Here is a 23,672-nt window from a genome sequence, read left to right as displayed (position 1 = left end):
CTGTGGGATGTTCCAGCACTAAATGGCTGGAATGCATAGAGCGCTTATGCTGAGAATGACAAAGCTTGCCTCAGACAAAATCCATTTTAATTCCACTACAGTGTTTACAAGCTAATTCGTGTGCAGAGCATGTGATGGGCTGTCTGAACAAACTGTGAGAGAGGCATTGGCAGAGCCGGTGAGGGGTGCCTCTTCCGCAGCTCACAGACCTCCTCTTCCTCAGCGTTAATGTACATTCCTGTGTGTGCACTGTGTCCAGGAGACTGAAGCCCACAGTCACCAGTGTGTGTGTGTGTTTGTGTGTGTGCTCGTGCACACGCGCACACGCAGACGCAGACAGCCCACTGCATTTCAGCCATCCTGAACTCTCCTCCATCCAAAGCTGAGAGGTTGCCAGGGAAAAACTCATCCATCTGTGGGCCACTGGAACTTTCAGAATTGCAGAAAAGCAGCTTGAAGTTCTGCAAAATGTAGTATTTCCACTCTCCAGTCCAGTTTAAAGTGCCAGCTCGGGCCAAACTCCGATTTACTGAACACGCAGCCGCACATGACCCGAGCCTTCATTTCCTGAGTCCTGCAACCTGCGGCCAGAGTAAGGGCCAGGCTGAGAGAAACGAACTGTGGAACAATGCTCATTGAAACACTCGTATGCACAGCAACAACCAGCTACCAGAGGAAGTATCGCCTAGAAATTCCTGGGACTAGGAGTCATAGTAAAAAACTTCTACAAGGCAGTATAAATGGACTAATTTAATCTACTCTTAATCAACTCCATCTTAAGCGTCCCCATACATACAATGTCACGGTTACCACTGTAACTCATACAGACTCATAGAGCAAGAGAAATGCGAAAACACTGTAATCCTTCCAATTAATCGTGTGGCCCAGCTTTAACCCATTACTATAGAATTTTTCAGGATAGGTGCGTGAAAATGGAGAACAGAAAATTTCCTCCTAAAACACTGCAATTCAGCAAAGCTTAAATCAGAGATTTGTATCACAGCGTGGGCTGTCCAAATTTACAACTAAGTATTTTTCTCAAAAGTAATGTATTCCCTATACTTTACCATCACTTGAGTTTACAGTTATACAACAAACATCCAGTGAAAAATCAGGACTGGAAAATCAATGGTAGTCAGTCTCACCAGGATTCATTTTTACAATTCCGACACAAAAACAGACATCACCCCCCCCCCCCAACGCTGACGGACATTTACTTTGTCTGAACACGACTCTGTGATATTCTCAAACAATTTGAAAATGTACAAGGAAAGCATAACCTTGTGCAATTCAGAACAATATGGGCGAAAAACGAAATGGCTTATGCCCGTTTCGGCAACATGAAGAAAACCCAACCCACCGCAGTTTGTACAAAAATTTCTACCTTTCATAAAAATCTCAAGTTTTCTAAATGGCTTCTGTTTGCATAACATCACACAATAGAAATAAATGTAATCAGAAATCAACAATTATGACAGGGTTCACTGAGTATAGGCCATTTCATGTTTGTTTTACAAGGCAAAAGCACCAATAAAACACCAAGAACTGTTATAGCGTGAGCTCTTGTCTTTCTGCAATTTCTGCATATCTCCATGCCTAAACGGTTTCCCCATTTTTCACCTAAATTACTCTGGTATGTAGAATACTTCTGGTTTGAAAATGAAATGTCCAGTGTATTCTGGGTAGCTCATTTTCCTCAGAACCCCGGTAAGGACCTCCCTGTGTGGGTTGTCTTACTAGTATGCCAGCAAGGAATTTTCTGCACTGTTCTTACACCAAAAAACAACAAACCAATGGAGCATTATCACATTTAAACGTAATAATTTCACATTCACCGTTCGAGCTATATTTTGGCTTTAGCCATTGGCAATGTTTTTCACTGGTCTGTTGGAGCTCTGTGAACAGTAATGATTATTTCAGTTGAAGGATAACGAGAGTCTGAATTTACAGTACACACTGTACACACAAATCACTTGAGATACAGATGAACTCTCACCAAACAGAAATCAAATTAAAACATGGACATGGGATTCAAAGAGTGCTGCTTAATTACTAAGACACAGAAAGTATGAGAACATTACAATTTCATACACTAACAAGGACTAAGATAATGCTCTTTTTAGTTGTTCATGACTTGCAGTCAAAGGAGATTTTGTTGGTCTTGCATGTATCATACTGAAGGTCCTTGAGGGCTAACAACAAATGAGAACTTGTTATGCATTTCATCTGGTTAGGACCGATCACATAAGCCCGTGTAAGATAACAACAAAAACACCAAGGGTGCAGTCTTTGTGTCCTTACCCCTTGGTTTCCAGTGAACCGGATCGTTGGCTGTGAAGACAGGCCCTGAAAGAGAGAAAGGACAGGTACAGGTAAGGAGGTGTGTTTAACAGCCCTCACAGTAAAACCAGCAGAGGCAAATGGGGTCTCAGCTCAGTGAAACCCCAGAGAGAGCACCTGCAGGTGCAGGTGGAGCGCAGGTGTAAAGGGCTGTGTGAGCCCTCACACACTGCCTGCGCTGATCCCAGACCTGTGCAGCATTCCCACAGATCTCCCACGGTAATGACAGATTTATGACTGATGAGCACCTTAACCTTTATCTGCACATTAATGACAGACTAATTACAGGTTCAACGATACAGCCTGACTTTTATCTACAGAGAGTCTGGTGCTGGGAAGTGAGGCGTAGCACTGTGACACACACAACTCGGACGTTTTGAACACCCTGATTGCAGAGCTACTCTGAGGAGGGCGAGACAGTGAGCTCCCTAACAGCTCCTGCGGTGTCGGTCTCCTACGCTTGCCATTGTGCGGCTCCATTTTCTGTCTCCCTTGATAGTGACTCAGGGCAGCCGCGTACTGGACCCGGGGTTGCTCTGTGACACCGTATGTACCATAACGCCTCAGTGGTAGTAGTCCATACTGAACTGAGCATTTTAGTTAAACATCATTTCAAACTGAACTGAAATGCTAGTGTGCTCATTTTAGAAACTGTGCTCATTTGTTGCATCCCCCATCCCCTTTAAAAATGCACAAAAATGCCCAATTACCAGACAGAAAAGAGAGTGAGACAGACAGAGGGAGTAGGTGCAGAGGCAGAGGACTGGGTACACCCTGCGTGAGTATTCATGCGCGTATGAATACCACTGCAGGAACAGCCTGGGGCCTGCCCACACATCAACAGGCTCCCCTGCCTCAGCGACCACACGAGAGGGCCGGAATCGCACAGGTGAAGTAAAGGCACATCAATCGACTCCCTCTCAGCTCAAGGGTTTTCCAAATATCACTGGCGGCCCCCCGGCAACGGTGACATTTGGAAATCCCAGCTTTTGTACATATCCATGTTCCCCATCAGGCGCAGAGTTTGTTCTGGCCCCGCTCCAGTGCTAACGTAGCTGCCTGGCTATGCTGCTCCTGCTGCTTTTCGCATGTACGGTTCCCTGCCATCAGACGCACAACCCATTACATAATCTTCTCGGAAAGGGACAGGGTTGAAATGCAAATCAGCCAGGAGACAATCATTCATAATCAGCTGCCACCGCAGGTTTAATACTAGCGTTCGCCCACACAACACACGCATATCTGGCAGGCATTGTGTATGCGTTAAGGAAAGCCTGGTCCGAGTTGCAGGGCAGTAAAATTCCACTACGGTGTGCTTGTGGTCTTCCTCGCCCCTGCTGTTTAGTGCGACAGCTAGTAGTTGGAACTCAGCCAGCCAATCATAATATTACATTCCAAGTCAACTGAGCCATTCGATTTTTTTCAGCATTTTTCAGCCTTTAAGACGACTCCTCTTGAAGCTTAGCTGAGATTTCCCAAATATCAGGGGGAAAAAACCAACCAGTTGATCAATAGATCCAAATACCCCATGCTGTTCAACTACAACAATAAATATGCTGAACACATAAGCAGTGACAACAGATGGAAGTGTGCCAATTCTATTCAAACTGATGCTTGGTAATACTGAATATTCATCCTCTGATTTGGGTTCAGGCAAAAGACCTTATAAATGAGTCGTGAATACAAAACCAAGACTTGCACCGAAACTCCTCACAGTACAAAGACACATAAAATCCAACTGCAGTTTGGTCTTAATCCAGATTCTCTTGCGCGCTAAAAGGATTTGAGCTCCATCAACTCAAAATTACATTATGCCCTATCAAGTTAACCCTGTTTGAAAGTGCAGGAGTAAAAAATCAACTCTCACACTTGTTAGTGCTAAAACAGTGCTCCCTTTTACACCCTTTACTGGCACTTCAAAAACAAAATTCACTCAAGTTTGTAAAACGGCTCATGCGTGAGACATCAAAGACGAGACTGAGAATTTGAACCGTGTTTTGAAGCTTGGATTTTAAAAACCCCGACGGGTGGCCGATTGATTTGCTCTGGGGGAAGAGACGAACAGCACCATTTGCATCATTTCGCTATAAATGTCTCTTACACGCCTTCAAAGCACTTGCAGGTGGCTGCCCTGAAGGCATGTAGGAATTCAAGAAATTTAGTTCACTGAAATACATATTTATATCTAAACATTTTAGATAACCCAAAGTAATGCAATCTTTATTCCTGTCTGCATTGCGCACTGCGAAGATTCAGACTGTCTGCCTGCTGTCACATGGCTGATCGTCTAATAGAGAGGATATAACTTATGAATTCACACAGCAACACAATACAGATTGAGTCTTTATTTATGTGTTCAGTGATGAACATTTTTAATGAATGAGTTAATGTGACCTGCAAGAAGCAGTGGTGGATTCTGTGAAATATTACCTTCAAGTTAATAAAGCGTCACAGAAACTTCTACATACAACAGAAAACTGTGCAAAATGTGCAATATCACGTCACAATACCATCAAGACAAGCACATGGGGCATGTGTGTTTAAAACCTATTAATATAAAAGGCTGATCAGTCATCAATTCAAGTAAAATGTTTTGAACATTCCATTTGTATTCTTTTCCCCCCAACCAACACATTTTTCACAGGATTTGTCCTATGAAATAGGATGTTAATATGAAAACCCAGAATTCAACTTAATTAAATAAATGTCAGGAATTAACATGGGAAAATGAACAGCACTGCCTGCTAAAAATCTCACTAACATTCAAACACGGCCTTGGTTATCTAATGTTTACAGGAAAAAAAAAAGAAACTTTGACCCCTAGTCCTAGTGAAAATAAAGGCAGCATTGATGTGCTCTCTGACCAACTGCTGACCAACAGACGTTCCCAGGGAGATTTGGTTGGGTATGGGATTGTGTGGTGTAAAAATAGCACCTCTTAAAAGGTATTAATAGGTACTGGCTACGAGCTGGGTGTTTTGCCTCTTCATGCTTCAGTCCATAAGGATATGCGACCAAGACTCTGAAGGGCCTTCTGCTTAAAAGGCAAGGCCTCTGATAGTGAAACCTCGAAACCCATTGGCCTTTGAGTCAGCTGCTCTGCCCAAAAGAAGATGCACCCCCCAGCCCCCACCCTGAAGGCACGTCCCTGCGTGGCGAGTGACTTGGGGCTCTCTGGCTCCTGTGCAGTCTGGCCCTGCCTGTTCAGACCCACCTGCGAGTCGGCCTGCTCTCCCGCTTTGAGTACTCAGGAGGGCAGACGAGGTGCCACTCATTCCTGAGCAGTGCATCAGGCTGTGGAGGATGGGGCAAAGGAATTAGTCCGCTGCACCCGCCTCCCCCATCACACAACCCCTGATACCACAATACTACCATAAAACCAGCTGTAGAAAAAGAAAAAGAAAAACGTATGGCAGATTTTTGACTCCTGCTTGCATTCTAACCCAGCTCTCTAAGGAGGCACCATCTGCAGTGTGTCAATGTAGGTGTGCCCATTACAAGATTTAACAAAATCATTTTAACTGCACAGCTTACCTGAAGAGGGCTGTTCAGGACACTCAGAGGCATAGGTAAATCAACTCATAAAAACATCCACAGCAATGAAAGAATAATTACTGCCAATACGAAATTCCAAAACAACAAGCCTACGTCAAGTGTACCCAATAACAAACCTATCACTCAATTGTCCTCATTTTCTCAGCAGAAGCAGCACAGTCCGCAATTTACTAGCTACATGTGCATTTTGCCTATTGTCAGCGTCCAAACTGGGTCTGAAAGACAAAAAAAAGCTTGTTTTCAGAAAGCTCATAGTATGGCAATGTGAATAAGCATGCCCCGTGTGAACAGAACTCTCTGCAAGCGAGCCAGGAGCTTAACAGCTCTGAGTGAGAGGCAAAAGAGGAAGTCAGTTTGATTTCCTTTCGTGCTACTGTTTCAGGTTATCAGAGAAAATCTGCTCACAAGCCAGTAATAAAACAAGGGCAACCGAGACCTCTGGAAATAACTCCGAGACCGCAGCAGACCGCACGCTGTCACTTCTGAACACAGCAGACCGAGACCAATGCAGACACTGGAAGAATTACACAGGCCGATGTTCAGCAGTGATTCACAAGAAGGGCATTTGCCACAGCAATATACATATTTTCACAGCTTTACATATTTCTCATTTGAACCAACAGCATAGTGAAAACAACTTTCCAAATCTAAACCCGCGCCATAAAAAGTTAGCTAATGAACTGGGCAACACCTCGACCTTTAAAAAAAGAGCCAATATCTGTGAGTGGAAGGAAACTGAGACAATCCCTGCATCAGAGCATTTCACCATTTCTCAAGCCCAAAACCACAGATATCATCAGCATATCAGCATGTGCTTCACATTAAAAACAGGCACGATCAAGAATGTGAAAAATCACCATTCCAGAAAGGAAAATAAATTCCTCATTCATAACCTGCCATAGACCTATAGTCTAAAATGTCAAATCTAACTGATTGCCAATTTTGCACAAAGCTGTGATTCATGTGCTTAAACCTACAAAAAACCTAATATTTCAAATGTGTCTAGGTGCTAAAGAATGGGCACAAAGCAGAGAGGCTGAGTTAAGTTATTTGTCTGTTGCATTCTGGGCATAATGGCTCCATACTTAAATTCAGGGGTAAGAATTGATCAGCCCAGTGCTGTGAAAGAGTATGGCAAACCAGCCCTCCATTAGACTGCAAGCCTCCCAACACTGTCATGTAAAACAGGGCACTGAGTTTTACCCCCTGGCAAGTCCCCCTCTCCCTCCCCCTTCTCCCCCCACTGACAAGAGTGCAACACTCAGCCTGTTCGTTTGAATGTGTTGCTGACATGTCACTATTCTCTGGGACTGGAGCCCAGAACGTTCCACAGAGCTAACCTAAGGACACAGTGTGGCTCCTGCCCACAGCCATGGAGGGTCACACAGTGCATGGTGCGCATGCTCGCTCTCTCTCTCTCTCTCTCACTCATTCTCTCTCTCTCTCACACACACACACACACACACACACACACACACACACTCTCTCTCTCTCCCTCTCTCTCTCTTTCTCTCTCTGAAGGGAATATATTGCTAAAGTGTAAATATGACCAAAGAGAAATGGAGGCAATAACCATTCAATCTGTAACTTATGTTTGTACCAACTATAACTCAGTTTAACAAAAATAAAAGCAAGCGATGTATCCAGTTGATGAAATAGGCAGAGCTTAATCAGGGTTGCTGTCAGGTCATCTCCACTCCTGTACACTGAAGTGCACTGCAGCTCTTCAGATTAATAATATTACTGCAGAGCAAAATGAAGTTATTCCCCTCCTGACAAAGCGGAACCTCTGCTCAGACCACAACATGAATTTTGCCTCAGGCTTTTCTATATCACGATTATATTCTGCTTGGATTACAGTCCTGCAATAGAACAGACAGGAATAGCCAGGCTAAGCTATCCAGTCCCCACCCACTAGAACCAGCTTCAGTGACACATGTGCATCACTGTCAGAGCTGCGGAGATGTTTAATGCCGTTTCAGAGCTCCAGTGCTTCTGTGAGCAGCGTCAAACCACCGAAGCCTGGACTTTCACTGAAAAACTGATTACCCCACAGATTAAAATGAAGGGAGAGCTTCTTTCCCTTCTTCTGTTGGTGTGTTCTATGGAATTCACAAAGGGAAAAGCAAGGGGTGAGACCACACGGAGTATAACAAAGAGAGAGACACAGACACACACAAACGGAGTTCACAGTCTGCTTCAACACATCTCACGCACAACCACAATTAGTGTCCTTGCCAGCAATGCGGCTGCCTAGGAATATCTATTCAATTCAAACTCACAATCCAAAGGACATTTTTTAACCAGAAAAAGTTGTTCCTGGGCAAATAGAGTGCATCAGACGCAAAACAATGCTGAATGACTGTTCCTCAAAATACATCCTATTCCTTTAGATTGGGCTGTGGCAATAATGACCAGGCCTAATTACTGCATTATGGTACTGAATCTTTCATCAATACAGCTGACAGTACCAAAGCTCAATCAACAGAGCAAAATGCATAGCCAAAACAGGTTTTCCCTCTGAGGAAACATAACACTTATATTCCGAATATAAATACCATTCAAAAATCTCAAGGTTGCATATTCCATGAGAACATAAATCAAAGCCCCCAATTCCAACCATTATAAATCATACAACCATTTGAGCACTTGGAAGAACAGATTGTCATCAGACACCCTGACAGTGCTCTTACTCATAAAACTAAACACAAGGCTGGTATTTGGTAACCAGATTGAACATAAATAATGCATGTGTATTTCAAGTCATTGAAGGCCTTCAAAACAATGGAGTAAACAGAAAAATATACTTCGGTTGTAAAAGGTAAAACACACTCCTTGTTTTCTGCTTTAAGATGGCTTTGCGGGCTTGTGTGAACATGTCAGAAGAAGCAGGAAAATGAGACACACTCACCTGATGAAGGCAATGAAGCAATACATGAGGCTGTCTTTACTAATGCAAGCCAATTATAGTCAGGGGAGGGCAAGCTGGGGACAATGCATTACAATGGTCTATTAAGTGGAGAATCCCATTTAAACAGGTTAAACAGGCAGCAGGGAGGGGGTTAAAAACAGTTTATTAGAGTCATTAGAGCACTAAATGTGTAAACCAGTCGGTGTGGCACAAAGGCACAAGATGTCTGAGGTTTCACAAACTACACCGTTAGGACACAGCACCAAAAAAAGACTGTAGTAGGAGGGTAAACCAATTATGCTTGCAGTGCCGCTGGACACCGAGCACCACGCTGGAGGGTACGCTGTCGGGACAGCTTCTGAAGGAGACTTGCAGAGGGGTCATTTTGGTCTTGGTACGCGTACGGATGGCATTACGGCCTCTGGACAGCCCAACCCGGGGGTGACCTGCCATGGCTGGACACACGAGAGCTCAGAGGAACGCAGGTCAGCTCGGTGAGCAGGGGTTACGGCTTTCTGGCACAGCCTCATCGGTGCTGACGGACACCATGACATTTTGCATTCATATTTAGCTCTGGTGACGATCTCCAAGCGCCGTGTTTGTTCTGAAGAAATCACGGATTCAGCACTTTGTAAATATCTAGAACACAGCAACGTGACAAAGAAGATAACCAAGAACAGTTTCTACTACCAGCTTTGAGCCTGTCAAAATAAGAATAGTCCTTACACTTTCCATGTTGTACCCCAGCCAGTCTAGAAGATTTTACACCAAATTCAATCAGCAAAAAAGGTGTGATTTGATTTTTCAAAAATGAGGACCATCAAGAAAAAGATAAACATGGATCTTTGAGGATGTGTAAGTAAACCGATAGTACACAACTAAGACTGAAAATACGAGGACAAGCTGGATACAGATGTACCGGCTACTCATTTTGAGACGGACACAAACTGAGCTTCTCCTGCAGCTGCAGTTGAATACCTGAGGAGAGTGTTGATGAAATATGTTCCAAATATAGCAAATGCCTCAATATAACAAGTCAACCATTCTTTCAGACACGCTGCACAAGCTCACTCAGACACCAACAGGGACCTCTGCTTTCATTAAATGTTTACTCAAAATGTTGCTGAAAGAAGCTAGCGCTTGTTACACCACCAGGAGCACCGAGAGCCCACCGTGACTTGCTTCAACACTGGTTAAAATATACAATGAGGTCACATCTCTTACATAACAATAAGGAGGAAAAAGTCCACTTGGGGTGTTTTGAAGCACTGTCATACTCTCTGAGAATGGAAATTTGGATCTTTTCTCACCACTGTCACAATACAGCACAGTTATATTATGGTGATACAATAATGGACGGTTACATTGAAGGGAAAATTACCATGCCGTGTGAACTCCAGGGCGCGAGATTTTAAATTCTGCCTGCAATTTGCAGACGATATGAATACAATTCCTGCCATTTTGAAGGAGGAAAAAAAAAAAAACGCCCTTTAATGCTGGCCACCGTAGTGGAACACCGTACACTGCTGCCCTCAGATGTTTTGCCAATAATGCTCCAGCACGCTTCAAAGCCAGCAGCAAACATGCTGGGTGAAGACATACCCTGCACTCACTCGTTCCCTTCTCTGGTCTACCCCTGCAAGAGTTCGCAAAACTCTGAGCACCAACATCTACGTCCGTTTCAATACATTTATCTGACACGTCCTCATGTTAAACCACCAAATCCCTAAACGGATGATACTGAGTGCGGTCAGCTATAACATCACAGTGCCTACACGATTTTGCTTGGTTTAGCAGGAAGCCAGTTAACAGTTGGCAGCGACATTTACAACACAGCAATTAGCATTTTACTGTGGTGAGAAAAAACTTTTTACTGTTTACAGAGAGGGTTCAAATGAACTTTGAAGATCTTTGGGTAGCTACATTCATAGGCATGAAAACGAGAGAAACACGTTACACATTATGAGCCTGTTCTTAGGAGTTTTAAGAAAAACATGCAAAGGCTAAATTTTCAAAGAGGCATTTTCCCCTACTACAAGCCCAATTTCACAGTTTCACAGATAGGAACATGAAGAGGACATCACAGATACTCGACTTATTTGCCGTAGTTCCTGAAAAAACAAAGGGACCATTTTAAAAGTTCTGAAAATTACCTTTCGCTGCTGAAAATGAGGAATTCATGCCCTTGTCTGAAAATGACTGTTTTCAAACTACAGTAAACTAATATTGAAATGGTTACACTTGGTTCTGGGGGGGGGAGCAGTTTGAGGGAGAATCAGCAGGTGTGACAGTGGTGCAGAAAAAGCCTTCAGGGCTCGCAGGCAAATTAAAACTACTAAATGTTTTGTGAAACCGTAATCTGGCAGCTGTCAGGAAAAAAGGCTCCAAAGTCTCATCAAAAGCACTGCTAAACAAGGCTGGGGCGATGAAAATTCCACAAATTCCACCTCAATAACACCCAGCTACACAGTGTTAAGGGTCTATATAACGACAGGGCAAAATGAGGAATATAACTTTCACTCAAGTTAAATTCATCATTGAAGTTAGATTTTTTTCTTCAATACCTAAAAAACCCCACAGATGTACACTGTAATATATTTAACATAATTTGACTATAATGCACCTACTTTACGCTACCTGGGTCTCTTCAGTGATGATTTTGCGTTACCTAAACAATCCCAAATGCATGCCAGAGCTCCTTAAAGTCAAGACTACTGCTGTGCTCCCACTGCCAGTGGGTCTTTATGATGAGGCAGTAACAGTTCACAATAAGAAATTAAGCTTTTTTAGGAAGTTGGACCACTTTTTGGACAGAATCACCGAACTGGCAACTGAAACAAAAAACTATATTGCATATAACTATATCAGATTTTGAATATTAATCATGATTTACAGGCTTTGACCAATGAACTCAATCTCAATTGTCATTTGGAGTGTAGATTCATTGCATCTCTGGGGCTGCAGTGGACTGTACAGTGGACATCATCTGACAAGCAGCCCAAGAGGTATTCAGTATTCAAATAAACACGTAAGGGTGCTGTGCAATTCTTGAACAATGCGGTTTTTTTTTTTTTTTTGCTCAAGTCAAAAACAAAACACCTGCCTTCAAAATTGCTCATACTTAAGTGATGAGTGGCATAAGAGCAGCGTCAGCAGACTGTCAGTCAGCCATGAGGCTGAAAATGAGTTCACAGTGGTCACGGTGAAAATCTGAAAATGATACAGGATTGCTACTGATATTTTAGGAATGTTTGCCAAGTTCCTCTCCCCTGCAAACTCCCCTGTAATTGAACTACAGCCAAATAGGCAAGTGGAGATTACAAAAGATTAAGTATTTGAAAATAAACTGCAGGGGAAATGTTTAGTAGGATGTACCAGGCACACAATGCTACTTGTGTGGCTGATTTAAGGTAGAAGCGTGTTATCCTTGTGCTTTGAAGTGTCTAAGTGGCTGTGTTAAGGCCACTGCCTTGATGTGCACCTGGTAAGTCCAGGTAAACAATGCCCCTTAATATGATGTTCACATTTTATTGGCTTATTGGTATTTAGAGAAACCTCTGACGAACTGTTAGCATTGTTTCGTAATTAGAAACATTATAAACATACAACACGCGAGAAAGTAGCTAAACAAACAGCTAACACTGTGAGAGAAATGACAATGAACCTGCCATTTCTGCAAAATAGATTTGCTTCTGTTTGGGAACGAGTGGTCCTTATTACTGCACACTGGCCTCTACAACAGGCAAAACTTTTCTAGGCACAGAACTCAGGGTGCCACTTTTAGCACGCATACAGAGCTAAGTGTATTCGTAAACAGAAACTGGCTGGTATTTAGCTTTCACTGACTGAGCCAAACACGTTCTGTTCTTTAAAACAACTCATCGTTACCACGCTCTTTGCAGTGCTTTACAGATTCACATCTGGCTCAGAGCGTAGAACCAGGCACATGCTGTCCGGTGCAGTCTGTCGTAGTGTGTTTGGAATGTAATATAAAAACTCACACATCCTGCAGAGAGTCCAAGAATAACCAGGTCATTACTTCACCCACTGATACTAGAGGACTTTGTGCCACAGCATCTGTGTCAATCACCACTGTGAGCAATACCAGCATTTTAGCACACACTTTCCACACAAGCATCTGAGTTTCCTTGCAAAAAAAGTATGCTGCATTACTTAAATCGCTAAAAACATGCAAGCCCTCTTAAAAAGTCTTTTCTGCCAGCTAAGAGCTTATGATAAAGAGCAGACGTGAGGTTCCATTTGCCATGAATTTGGATCCTTTCTCTATGTCTCACAAAAAAAATCCTACATTCTATATTCAGCAGATTGATTAGTAAATGATATTCAATCCATTTATTGAGAATATAATGAAACCAAATGTCCAGTGAACTGCGTATGGTGGATTTTTTTGGCCCTTACAAAAGTACAAGGTTAACAGTCCACCTATAAATTGTTATGCAGCATACTATGAGACAAAAATAAATCTGCATTTTCAAAGAATTAATACCAAAAAGAATGTCTTGTAAAACCAACATTGCCAGTGGTGACTATGCCTGTTAATTATGCAACTCATATCCACATCTGATCAGTTAATCTTAATGAAACATTTTGTGGAAATATTTTTTTAAAGATAATGGGCACCATGCAAAGTCAAACCGATTATATAAATTCAGAACTATTCAGTTTTTACAAGCTTGGCCAAAATGTACAGGCGAGGCAGAAAATCGATAGAGGCCGCGCAGGACTATTTCAGCCTCACGGCTCAGCCTGTCCAAACTCCCTCAAAATCTCCAACACCTGCAGGTCGTAAACTTGAACTGGACTCTACTCCATTTCCTTCTGCGTGTCAGTTTAGAGGGACACGGCCCACAGGATGGAAGGCACCGGCTCACAATGTCCCTCCAGTCAGAACTGAATGTGCAAACAGGGGGGAAACCAATACACATCACATGAGGTGTGGGTTACAGCCTGCTGGTTTATGACACCTGGAAGTTTAACATTGGGAAGTCATCTTATTTGCACAATGCACTTCACATGCTCTGTCCAAGGACTGCGTATGCTGCCACCGCACCATACCACATTCAGTAGGGGGCATTCCTCACGCTACCCATATAACAAAGACATTTGCTGATCAAAACGTATTAAAAGCTTCAATAGTGTTAGTGAAGTTCAGATATAGATGCCGTTGAACAGCCTTCTAGCAATCAATACCTACAGCCTTAAAATTAGTATCTAATAGAACAGAAATGTTTAGTTAATGCTAAATGAATGTCCCATTTCAATCAAATCTTTGCTCTGTTAAAAATTATATATCTGAACTGAATATAGAATGTGTCTGTACTGTGTGTGATATACATATACATACATAACTGTTTGTATTACAGTACCTATGATTCACACACCAACACATACATATAAATAAGCTATATACATAAATGTTTGCATGTCAAATTACACATAATTAATGAACTGCAGACCCTTCACAGAGATTTGCATGGGGAATGTGATATGATCCATTTATCTTAATGCTTACTGCTTCAGGGGAGCCAATTCAATCTCCACAGATCAACTAAATGCCAATTTGAAGCAATCACACTTTTATGAACACCCTGGTTTACACAGTCTGGCAGGCTGACTAATGCAGCCAGCATGAGGTGGCATTTCAAAATGAAAAGGATGGTTCAGCCAAAATGAAGGATTTACAGTTCCACAAAGGCAGACAGCTCTTCAGTGTTGCTCCTTTATATGCAGGTAAAAAAAAAAAAAACGGTTTGTTAAAAGGAGGTATGTGAGCTCTCTGTCCCCTGCGACCATGACAATGAGGTTAATCTCCAGAGTTCACCTGCAACAGAGAGGATGTGCTATTAATGTTTGGAGCCTGAATCCAAGTCCAATTCTTTGGTGGATCGGAGTCGGTTGGGTGGGGGTCTGAGGACACCTTCGTCTTAAAGCACTCCAACACCAAACAAAGCGCTTCCGCCGGTGCGGCTCTAGACTATGCCTTGAATTTAAACCTGCTCTCACCAACAGCCATGGAGCAACAGCAGCCTGCCCGAAACCTCCTGCCACAGCTTCCTTCGGAACAATCACCCCTTCCTCAGAGTGAGCGCTACATGCATCTTTCACAGTCCTAGCAGCTCTGCGGCTCTCTCTGCCTTTAGCCCTGCTGTTTACTTGTTCCTCAAAGGCTTCTGTGTACTCCCTGCACTTGAGGGCACGGGTGGACTGTGCTCCTCCTGCTACGGACATGCTTTTTGTCACGGGGGGGGGTTTGCTCTGGAAAGATTCAAAAATCAATCCGTATGCAGTTCAGCAGCAACACCTGAATGTACGTGTGCTTCGTAAAAGTGAACTGGACAACTGCACGGTACATCTCCAACGCAGTGTCACGGTCAAACAAGATAGTGCTTGACTGATTCTGAGCATACACCGCCAGAGGCTGATCAGCTACAAATTAAACTGTTCCTTCCATTGCATTAGTTGCGCATGGGATTTTAATTCACTCTCGTAGGAGCCTTTGAACTAGCAGCAGTAACTGTTATTCATCTAAATTGTCTTATATCGCAAAGAAAAGTCTATACAACATATAAGACACGTCGCCTTTAAAACTCCTGTTTTGGGTTTATAAATAGCTAACCACTGCAGTCATGCAGTCACGTAAAGCTGCCACGCGTTTACCTTGATGGTGAACCAGAGGGGGTGGACAGAGTTTGTTTATGTTCTCTGGCTTCCAAGCAAACTATTTAAATCTGAAACACATTACAAAACACACACACATAAACACACTGCTCCTTGATATCAGCAATACGGCCGAGCGGCAGATTCCAGTCAGAACAAGGTGCATGTGGTGTGAGCTTGAGTGTGTGTGACGGCGTGTGTGTGTGTGCCTGTGTGTGTGTATCTGTGTGCCTGTGTGTGTGTGTGTGTGTGTGTGTGTTTGTCCAGGCTCCTTCCACACAGGGAATCTTTCATTCCTCCTTCTCAAGGCTCACCAGCTTTTGTCGACTCGTAACTCCCCAAGGAGTCCAATTAAAAACAGTGCTCCCGAATAACGGGAAAGCTAGCCCTTACAGAAACACAGACCCGGAATTCATACCACGCTAAAACCACTTCATGATGCTTTGCTGGGAGGAAAAAAAAATTATGAACTCTGAATAACAGGAAGAGCAGCATCTCTTTTTAGAAAGGCATTAGGACTGGATGATGGGACGAGAGATGAAAACGGCAGCATTTCATTTGTTCTGGCTGCATGGGGAAAGAATCTGTTTTTCATTTGAGAAGAGGAAGCCAGACTCTTGGGATAATGCAACCCTCGTCGATTTGACACGCGTAGCAGGTATGACTAACATGTGTTCCTGTTTCCTCTCAGTCTTCCCACCCAGGTTACAACTAAACAGCACCAGTAGTTTTCCAGCAAGTCTTTGCTGCCACTTGAGTTTTTTTCTTTTTTACCCAAGCCGGATAAAAACATTTGCAGGGGAAAATAAAACTAGGGCAGGAGTAGCTGTGCTCTTGTTTTCCCCTGGAGTTAGGGAAAGGGTTGTGGACTCCTAAAATGAGCGCAACCCAGGCTGATCACTACAGCAGAAACTCCCTGCGTCAGGATTTCATTTCTCTCGGCAGCCTGCGTTTCCATTTTCCTAAGGATCAAGATCTTTAACAGAGCAAGCTGAATCGGTTGTCATTTTAATTTCCCTCCCCTTGGACTTGCGGTGTCCATGCTTTTTTTTGGGACTGATCTTCTTTTGATAATCTCCCCGCAGCTCTCAGCATGGCTGTCAAAGAGCTGATGCCTTCTGCTCAAAATGCCTGAAACTGACCTCTGACCTCTTCGGACCCGACCTGGCCTCCCCTCCACAGCTCACACCAGGGAAAGTCTCAACTCAAGTTCTCCCATATCATTTCAGAGAGTAAAACAACCCTGCTGACACGGACAGCCCCGGCACAATATGTGGGACCAAAGGCACTGTAAGTGTCTAGTTTTGTCGTCACCAGCAGAGGAACAGTTTGCTCAAGCCCAAGATAATAAAGTACTTGATGACAAGCGCCAAGCGCTACACAAACCTCCTTGTAGCAGTCATGTACCAGTTCCTCCTTGACTAACACAAAAGCACTGACGAAATGCATCTCTTGATGTCTTCTGTCATGTTTTTGCTTCCTTTCTGCTCAGCCAAGCACTTTGAACATATGTGCCTGTGTATACCAAAGCATCACACAATCACACACACACACACACAGAGGGGTTTCAGCTGTGCAGGCAGAAAAGTGAGCTTCGGGATGCGTGCCTTACAAAGGAGGCCCAGGATTCATCAATGACCAGGCCGCCAAATGTCTGAATCCTCCAATATCAGTGCCAAGCTGGAGGGGTGAAAAAGAGAAAAGCAATCCTGCATCACCCCAGATGACAGCAGCCCAATCCCTCCACAGCGCCTGCTGTGCCACAGCACGTTTCATGCTTCATTCAACACAATCGCCCCGTTTTCTGCTGACGTTCAGCAGCATGCGGCACATGACGATTTGTCATCTGCAAATACCGTGCACGGGGCCTTGTGATGTCCATTCCATTTCTTTATCACTCGCCACCTGCTATTTATTTACACTTGTTTATTCCTGCCATATGAAAAACAACAGCAGTACCGACGCGGCCTTCGCAAGGACACCCGCCTTCCTCGGGGGCCTGTCACAAGCGTCCCACCACCCCGCCACTCTGTGACAAACATTTAGCAAGTGACACCTCCGCATCATGTTCAAATGATTCCTGTTCAGTTTGCTGATCTGTATTTTGTCAGCATGACCTGTTCCCTGGGACGTCGCATTTCTATTTGTCTTTTCTGTGTACTTCTGTACCAGCAGGCAGCACACTGAAGAATGAATGTTACTTCTATAGCTGTGTTCTTGGGACAACCATTTGACATCTTGACAAAAAAAGAGGCTGAATGGGGGAGGTTACAGAAACTGACTGCTTTGTCCCTGGTGCCATCTTCTTCTCCTCTCTCACTGACATGCTGGAGGAAAGCCGGTACCCAGGTTCACACCGGGGTGGTAAAACAAATAAAACTAAAAATAAAAATTCAGCTGATCCCGCTAACTGATTTGTCAGAAAACAAAGCATTTATGGAGTGAATGTAATATAGTTGGGACATCGTTTCTGCATATCAAAAGGTCTTTGTCGCTGCAGATAATTTTCTTGATTTTTGATCTGTTTATGATTTATCATACAAGAGACATTGAGGAAGTAACTGGTGTTAAGCTTTAAGGTTTCATCTTTGATTTACAGCAAAACGGAAGGAGACAGCTATTTTGATCTTTTGATAATTAAAACAAGACATTGTAAAATAAAACAACAGTGACTGGTGACTCAGCAACAGGAGAAGAGGACAATATAAATGCAAGCATAGTACAGTTTAAAGTAGTAACCTCTGTGTGTACAGAAGAAAAGGTTGAGTGTTACTTTCCTTCTCCAAACCTAAACCTGCCTCTGGCAGAGGCTCTGACAGTATTGGTTCTGGCTGTGGTGTCCCATCTCCAGTGAACTTTGCTAGCTGGCTTCTGAAAGTCTCAGCACACATTTCTTTTCATTCTGATCAGACAAAGCGCATGCATGAAGGAGTGAGCAATATTACCATGAATATAACCCATCACGGGGGCTAAACACAGAGCAACATCAACTCTGGGAATGGTCACAAGTGAGTAATGTTTACTGCAATAGGAAAACTGGGGGAGTACTGGGGGAGACGTTCCCAGAGGCACAATGAGTGCATGTGGGGGTACATCACAAAACGTATTAAAGATATTGCTATATTAAGATTTTCTAATCAAATTGCAGTTTTCACATTTACACGTTGTTGTACAATTGCAATTACACATTGACAACTACTTTTTGGGACCAAAATGATCTTTTTTCCTTTATATTAATGGCAATTGTATCAGCATATCAAAAAATGCCATCCGTGCATATCCTCAGCATTTTTACCTGCACCCTGTCATTTTGATTGCAGTGTGATGTTGTGCATATGGTACTGTGAGTTTTATAACACACATTTTGTATTTTTGCCCTTATCAAATACATTAATAGATGATAAACTAGAATCTCTGGCACAGATACTATTCTGCCTGGTTTTCCATTGTATTTTTGTCAGGCTGAGTAAGTAAAACTCTGACCTCATAACCTACCAGGGGCTGGCTTGGTTACAAACAAGCCATGAATGTAATGAGGTAGGGACAGTCATTTAGATGTTAAAAGGATACACACTCAGACCACCGTGTAATTATTGCTCTTAGCAAATTTGGAAATCTTTCTTCGCAATATACAAATATAAGTGACAGCTCTAGCCATCAATAATCACATCATTGGATTACTTAAATATATTTATAACGGGAAGCCCTGGTAACAACTGCACCAACACAGACTAACACAAAATTTAACTAATGGCAGCCATTTTCCCCACACACTGTTTATAAAATCTTTAGAAATCTGTAAATGTACATTTCTCTCTCCTGTGACAGTCCTCGTGGCAGTGTATCTATGCCACTGTTCAAACATGTCCATTTATTAGAGCACCGGCACTCCAACTGGAAATTACATAGCCCTCGTCAGCCAGGTCTGGCTAGGTTTTAGCAGCACAATTAACAGTTTAAAAAGGGGACTAGAGACCAATTATACTATGCACAAAACAAGTGTGTTTTCTTATTTATATACAATTCAAATTACTGAAAAATGCTTAGGAAAGGCTTATAAAATACAGCATGTACCTTGCAGATGACCATACTATCAATTTCCTGTAAAACAGATGCAAGAATTTGTATTAGTCCAATAAATGCTTGAGTGATTCAAACTGCAATATAATTGAAGTTGGTATTAACATACTTATCTGTAGGTAAATGTGCATAACTGATTGATACTCAAAGCAACAGGCCACAGCAAAGCTCATTCTGATAATTGTTTCTTACTCTTAAGAGGAGTGATAAACACTCATTTATCTTTTGAATCACTGCAAGAACCTCTGGACTGGAATATTCCATAAAAGTAGAAAATATCCCAGGTTACACAGCTTGTCAGCACTGAACATTATGTTACATCAGTTGATGGTCTAAATCTTGTTGCAGGATGATTCACGGAGCCAGTGATTCTGTGTCTAGCACATGTTTCGTTGTCAGTGAGAAAAATACCTTTAAATCATCGGTCACTGATTCCTACTAAGCCATCCTCTTGACATACCACACCTTTAGTTCACATGATAAAAACTGCACAGGTCAGAATCATTACATTTCTGGCCAGATGTATAGGAGACATTTACAATCGCGGTGTGGTTATGTTAACAGGACTGGTTAAAACAAGGAAAGATATAACGTTTTAAAAGCAAGAAGTATCCATTTACATTTTCTTGGGAGTGTTCCTTTAAAATGTATCCTCAAACAATTAATACAGTTTGTATTACAGACATAGCACGGGAGAAAAAGAGGCCATGCACTCTCACACTGTTCTGAATTTTCTTCATACTTTGCACAAATTCAGCAAGTTTGTGATACATTTCTGGCTTGACACTTCAACGGAGCAGCCAATTCCCGTGCTGCTTCACATTCCCCATTGCGTTCTTGGATTTTTTAACGGTTGGCAGTGCATCCTAAATCCATATACCAAGTCACCACTAACAAATACGTAAGTAAGCTACAGGTCTGTGCTCCGACGCGGCCATTTAGAACACTAAACATTGACAATGCCTTACAGCTTTGCTTCCGAAGTGGCTCTGGATAAGAGCGTCCGCCAGCTGACCAAATGTAAGTTTTCAGACCTGAGCTCCTTCACAGCGATTACAACCAATCCAAAAGGAATGTTAAAGCATGTCAGGCTGCACCCTCGTGTAATTTAAAGTGTAATTAAAAAAAAAAAAAAAAGTTGTTGATTGTTGTTAAGCTAATCTACATTAACTACGCAAGACTTGAGCCAAAAACACCTTAGCAGTTTAGTTAGTTAGCTATATTGTCATTAGCTATTTATAAGTATTCAGCAAATACAGACTGGTAAAAAGTCCAGCCTCACACAAACGACGCTACTTGGGAGCGTAGCTAACGGAGCATGGAACTGCGTCGTGTCAGTCCTGTCACGCAAATAAAAAAAGTATTTGGCCTTACGTTTTTATAAAATGAGAAGGTCTAAATTTTTAACATTACACGTTTAATGTAGACTGCAGTATTTCTGAAGAGCCGGCAAGTGTGTTCAGCTTGGTGACACGGATGGACATTTAGCATTTTTCCTGCAACGCCAAATCACTCTGGCCGCATGCCAACGATTAAAGCTCGCTGTTTGGATGGATTTCCGACTTGTTGCTTCTTCGTCCTTAAAACGCATGGGCTGCAAAGAAGCTAGCACGCTAGCAAGCCTGCTGGTCAGCCAGCCTTTTCCAGACTAGCTAGCTACATTCACCGAGACTTTAGCCACCTCACAAGCCAAGAGATTTGTTACCGGCACCCAGAATTGTTACCCATTTCTGCAACACAATCCGGTCATTAGTTTAAAAAGTCAGCTAGCTAATATTCGTGCACTTAAAATTTATAGTTATCGTCAGCTGTCTGTGGGTTCGTTTGGACGGCTAGACCGACAGCTAACTAGCTAGCAAAGACTGCCTCTTCCCAAAACTACAGAGATTAACTAGCAAGTAAGATATTTCATTATTATAAGGCCAATATTTCATTATTTAAAAACACCAGCCAATCAGCCAGTAAGCCGTTACCCGGAGTACAAAAGTGCATCAGTCAGCCAACTAACGTTAATTCCATGTGGTGTTGAGCTGGCAAACTGTCTAGCTAGTCGATTAGCATCCAACCAGTAAATTAACGTTAGCTAGCAACTCACGTGTACATAACTAACTGCCTAGCAAGGGCAACAGAAATAGGTAGTTAGCAGTCTTGACGTTAACTAACTAGTTAGCTGAGCCTGTATGGTCTAGACTCTAGAGAGATATTTAGCCAGCTCACTGGGTAGCTAACTTGATACAGCTGTTTAAGACTAACAGAAAACATTTTGGGTAGCTGGTAATCTAACTAAAGAAAAATACGTCGTCGGTACCATTAGCTAGATGGGTAGCGAGGTAGTTAATTTTGTTCGAGTCATTCTTTCCTCCCCATGCAACTGACCTGATGGATTTACGAGTAGCTATCTAGCCACTCGCTAACAACGACAGTTGAATAGCCTGCTAGTTCCTAGCGAGATCTTCATGGTAGCTGGCAAGTGAACTGGCAGAGACAATGAACGAGCTTAACACATGGATGTAAGTTACCTAAAGATAGCTACCCACCACAAATCACACCGAGCGAATGGCACAGCGAGCTAGGTAACTAGCCATGGATGGACCGGATCCACAACCAGCTGGCTAGCTCACAGAGCTAGCTAGACACCTACCGCAGTACAAGCAAGATCTCTTTAGCGAAGTCTTGTGGTAAAGTTGATAAGGTTGGCAGAATATAATCTTCCCCTTACCTTGCTGGCTTGATAGCCTTCGAAGGCTCTTAAGGCGCTGTCAGTAAGTTTAACGTGAAAGACGGAGACGTTGCTGCCATTGCTCACTCTTCCACAGGACAGTCCGTAGCACTGCTCCTCCTTCAGCGCCGCCATCTTGCTACCATTTCCACCACGCTCACGCGCCCCCTCCGTAAACGCAACAAAACTCCCTTTGGCTATAAATGAATATTCATGAGTTTGAGGCGCGTACAGAGCAAGGTAGGTGTGGTATTTTGTCAGTACATAATTAGACACAGCGAAGTCTCCGCCTTTATCTCATGAATATGTATTAGATAGTGGGTGTATGGCAGTGCTTGTGGGCTGGGAATCAGGTGCCTTCGAAGCTCGCGAGCTTCCTCGCAGTGTCTGAGAACGTCATTTATCTTTTAGCTTGCAGGCATGCTCTCCCCAGGACAAGTCCGGTGTCATTAATTATTAATAACCAGGAGCGTAATATGAGGAGACTCCCTATGAGTCGTTTCACCCCCGGTCTTTTGGGAAAGTGCGTAGGAAGGGAAAAAACATGAGGCCAGCGAATTGCGTCAGAAAGACGTCAATGTGTGACAGAATCCATCATACAGGAAGGCCCCGTTAAAAGGATATGGACACACAATCTGCGCAATCATTTCTGCTGTAAGAAGTAGTTAAAGGCACTAGGGCACTCAGAATAACTTAAACCCCTCTTTCTGTTATTGTCAAAAATCGGGGAGGTGCTCAATAAGATGAACCCAAATATAAATGATATGTATGTCTCAATACTTGCATTTATTCATATCTTGCGAATATACTTCTATTGCTAACATGTACACTATATGTAATTATTCCAAAGCATTTGGACTATTTGTCAACAACATTGCATGTAAAATTTCATGTATTTATAATACAATATAAACATAAATATAAAAACATCAAAGGAAACAGGTACATAAATGTTGATTTAATAACACTGTAAATTTGTATAGAAAGTACAAATACATCAAAACCAAGTACAACTGAGTAGCTGACTGAAATTTCAAAAGTGCCATCTCTGAAATGCTCCGATGTTCTCAGCCAGCAGGTAACTTTTACCAGTTTTAGTTGATCTCAACGTTCAACAGTCTTACCAGACTCAACAAATGTAGCATGATTTCTGAAATCTTTTCTCATGATTTCTGATATATCAACTACTAATTTGTCCACTGCGTCTCTTCCAAAGGCTCCACATTTTTAACGGGGAATCGTACTCAGAGTAAAGGGGTTTTACAGAGGATGATCGTAAAACCGATGTCACCTGAAACACAAATGCAGTGAAGCCTTTGACATACTGACAACACATTTCACGCACATCACATCAAAGCTACCACTGACAGCAGCTCCAGCTGTTCATAT

At 42.7% G+C, this 23,672-nt stretch overlaps 1 protein-coding gene across 1 annotated transcript in view; it reads right to left on the bottom strand.

Annotated features, from left to right (window-relative positions):
- ell (elongation factor RNA polymerase II) overlaps positions 1–22,474 on the bottom strand; it is a 43,898-nt gene extending 21,424 nt beyond the window's left edge. Inside the window, exons 1-2 of the mRNA XM_036521283.1 lie at positions 22,284–22,474; positions 2,302–2,346 (exon numbers count right to left, since the gene is read on the bottom strand). Coding sequence (XP_036377176.1) covers positions 2,302–2,346; positions 22,284–22,418 — 180 coding nt within the window. The 5' untranslated portion in view covers positions 22,419–22,474. The remainder of the gene's footprint in view (positions 1–2,301; positions 2,347–22,283) is intronic.
- Positions 22,475–23,672: the final 1,198 nt, after the last annotated feature.

The sequence above is a fragment of the Megalops cyprinoides genome, chromosome 2 (assembly GCF_013368585.1).
Source record: "Megalops cyprinoides isolate fMegCyp1 chromosome 2, fMegCyp1.pri, whole genome shotgun sequence".
NCBI lineage: Eukaryota > Metazoa > Chordata > Actinopteri > Elopiformes > Megalopidae > Megalops > Megalops cyprinoides.
Note: the sequence above shows the minus strand (reverse complement) of the source record. Positions and strands in the feature narration are given on the sequence as shown.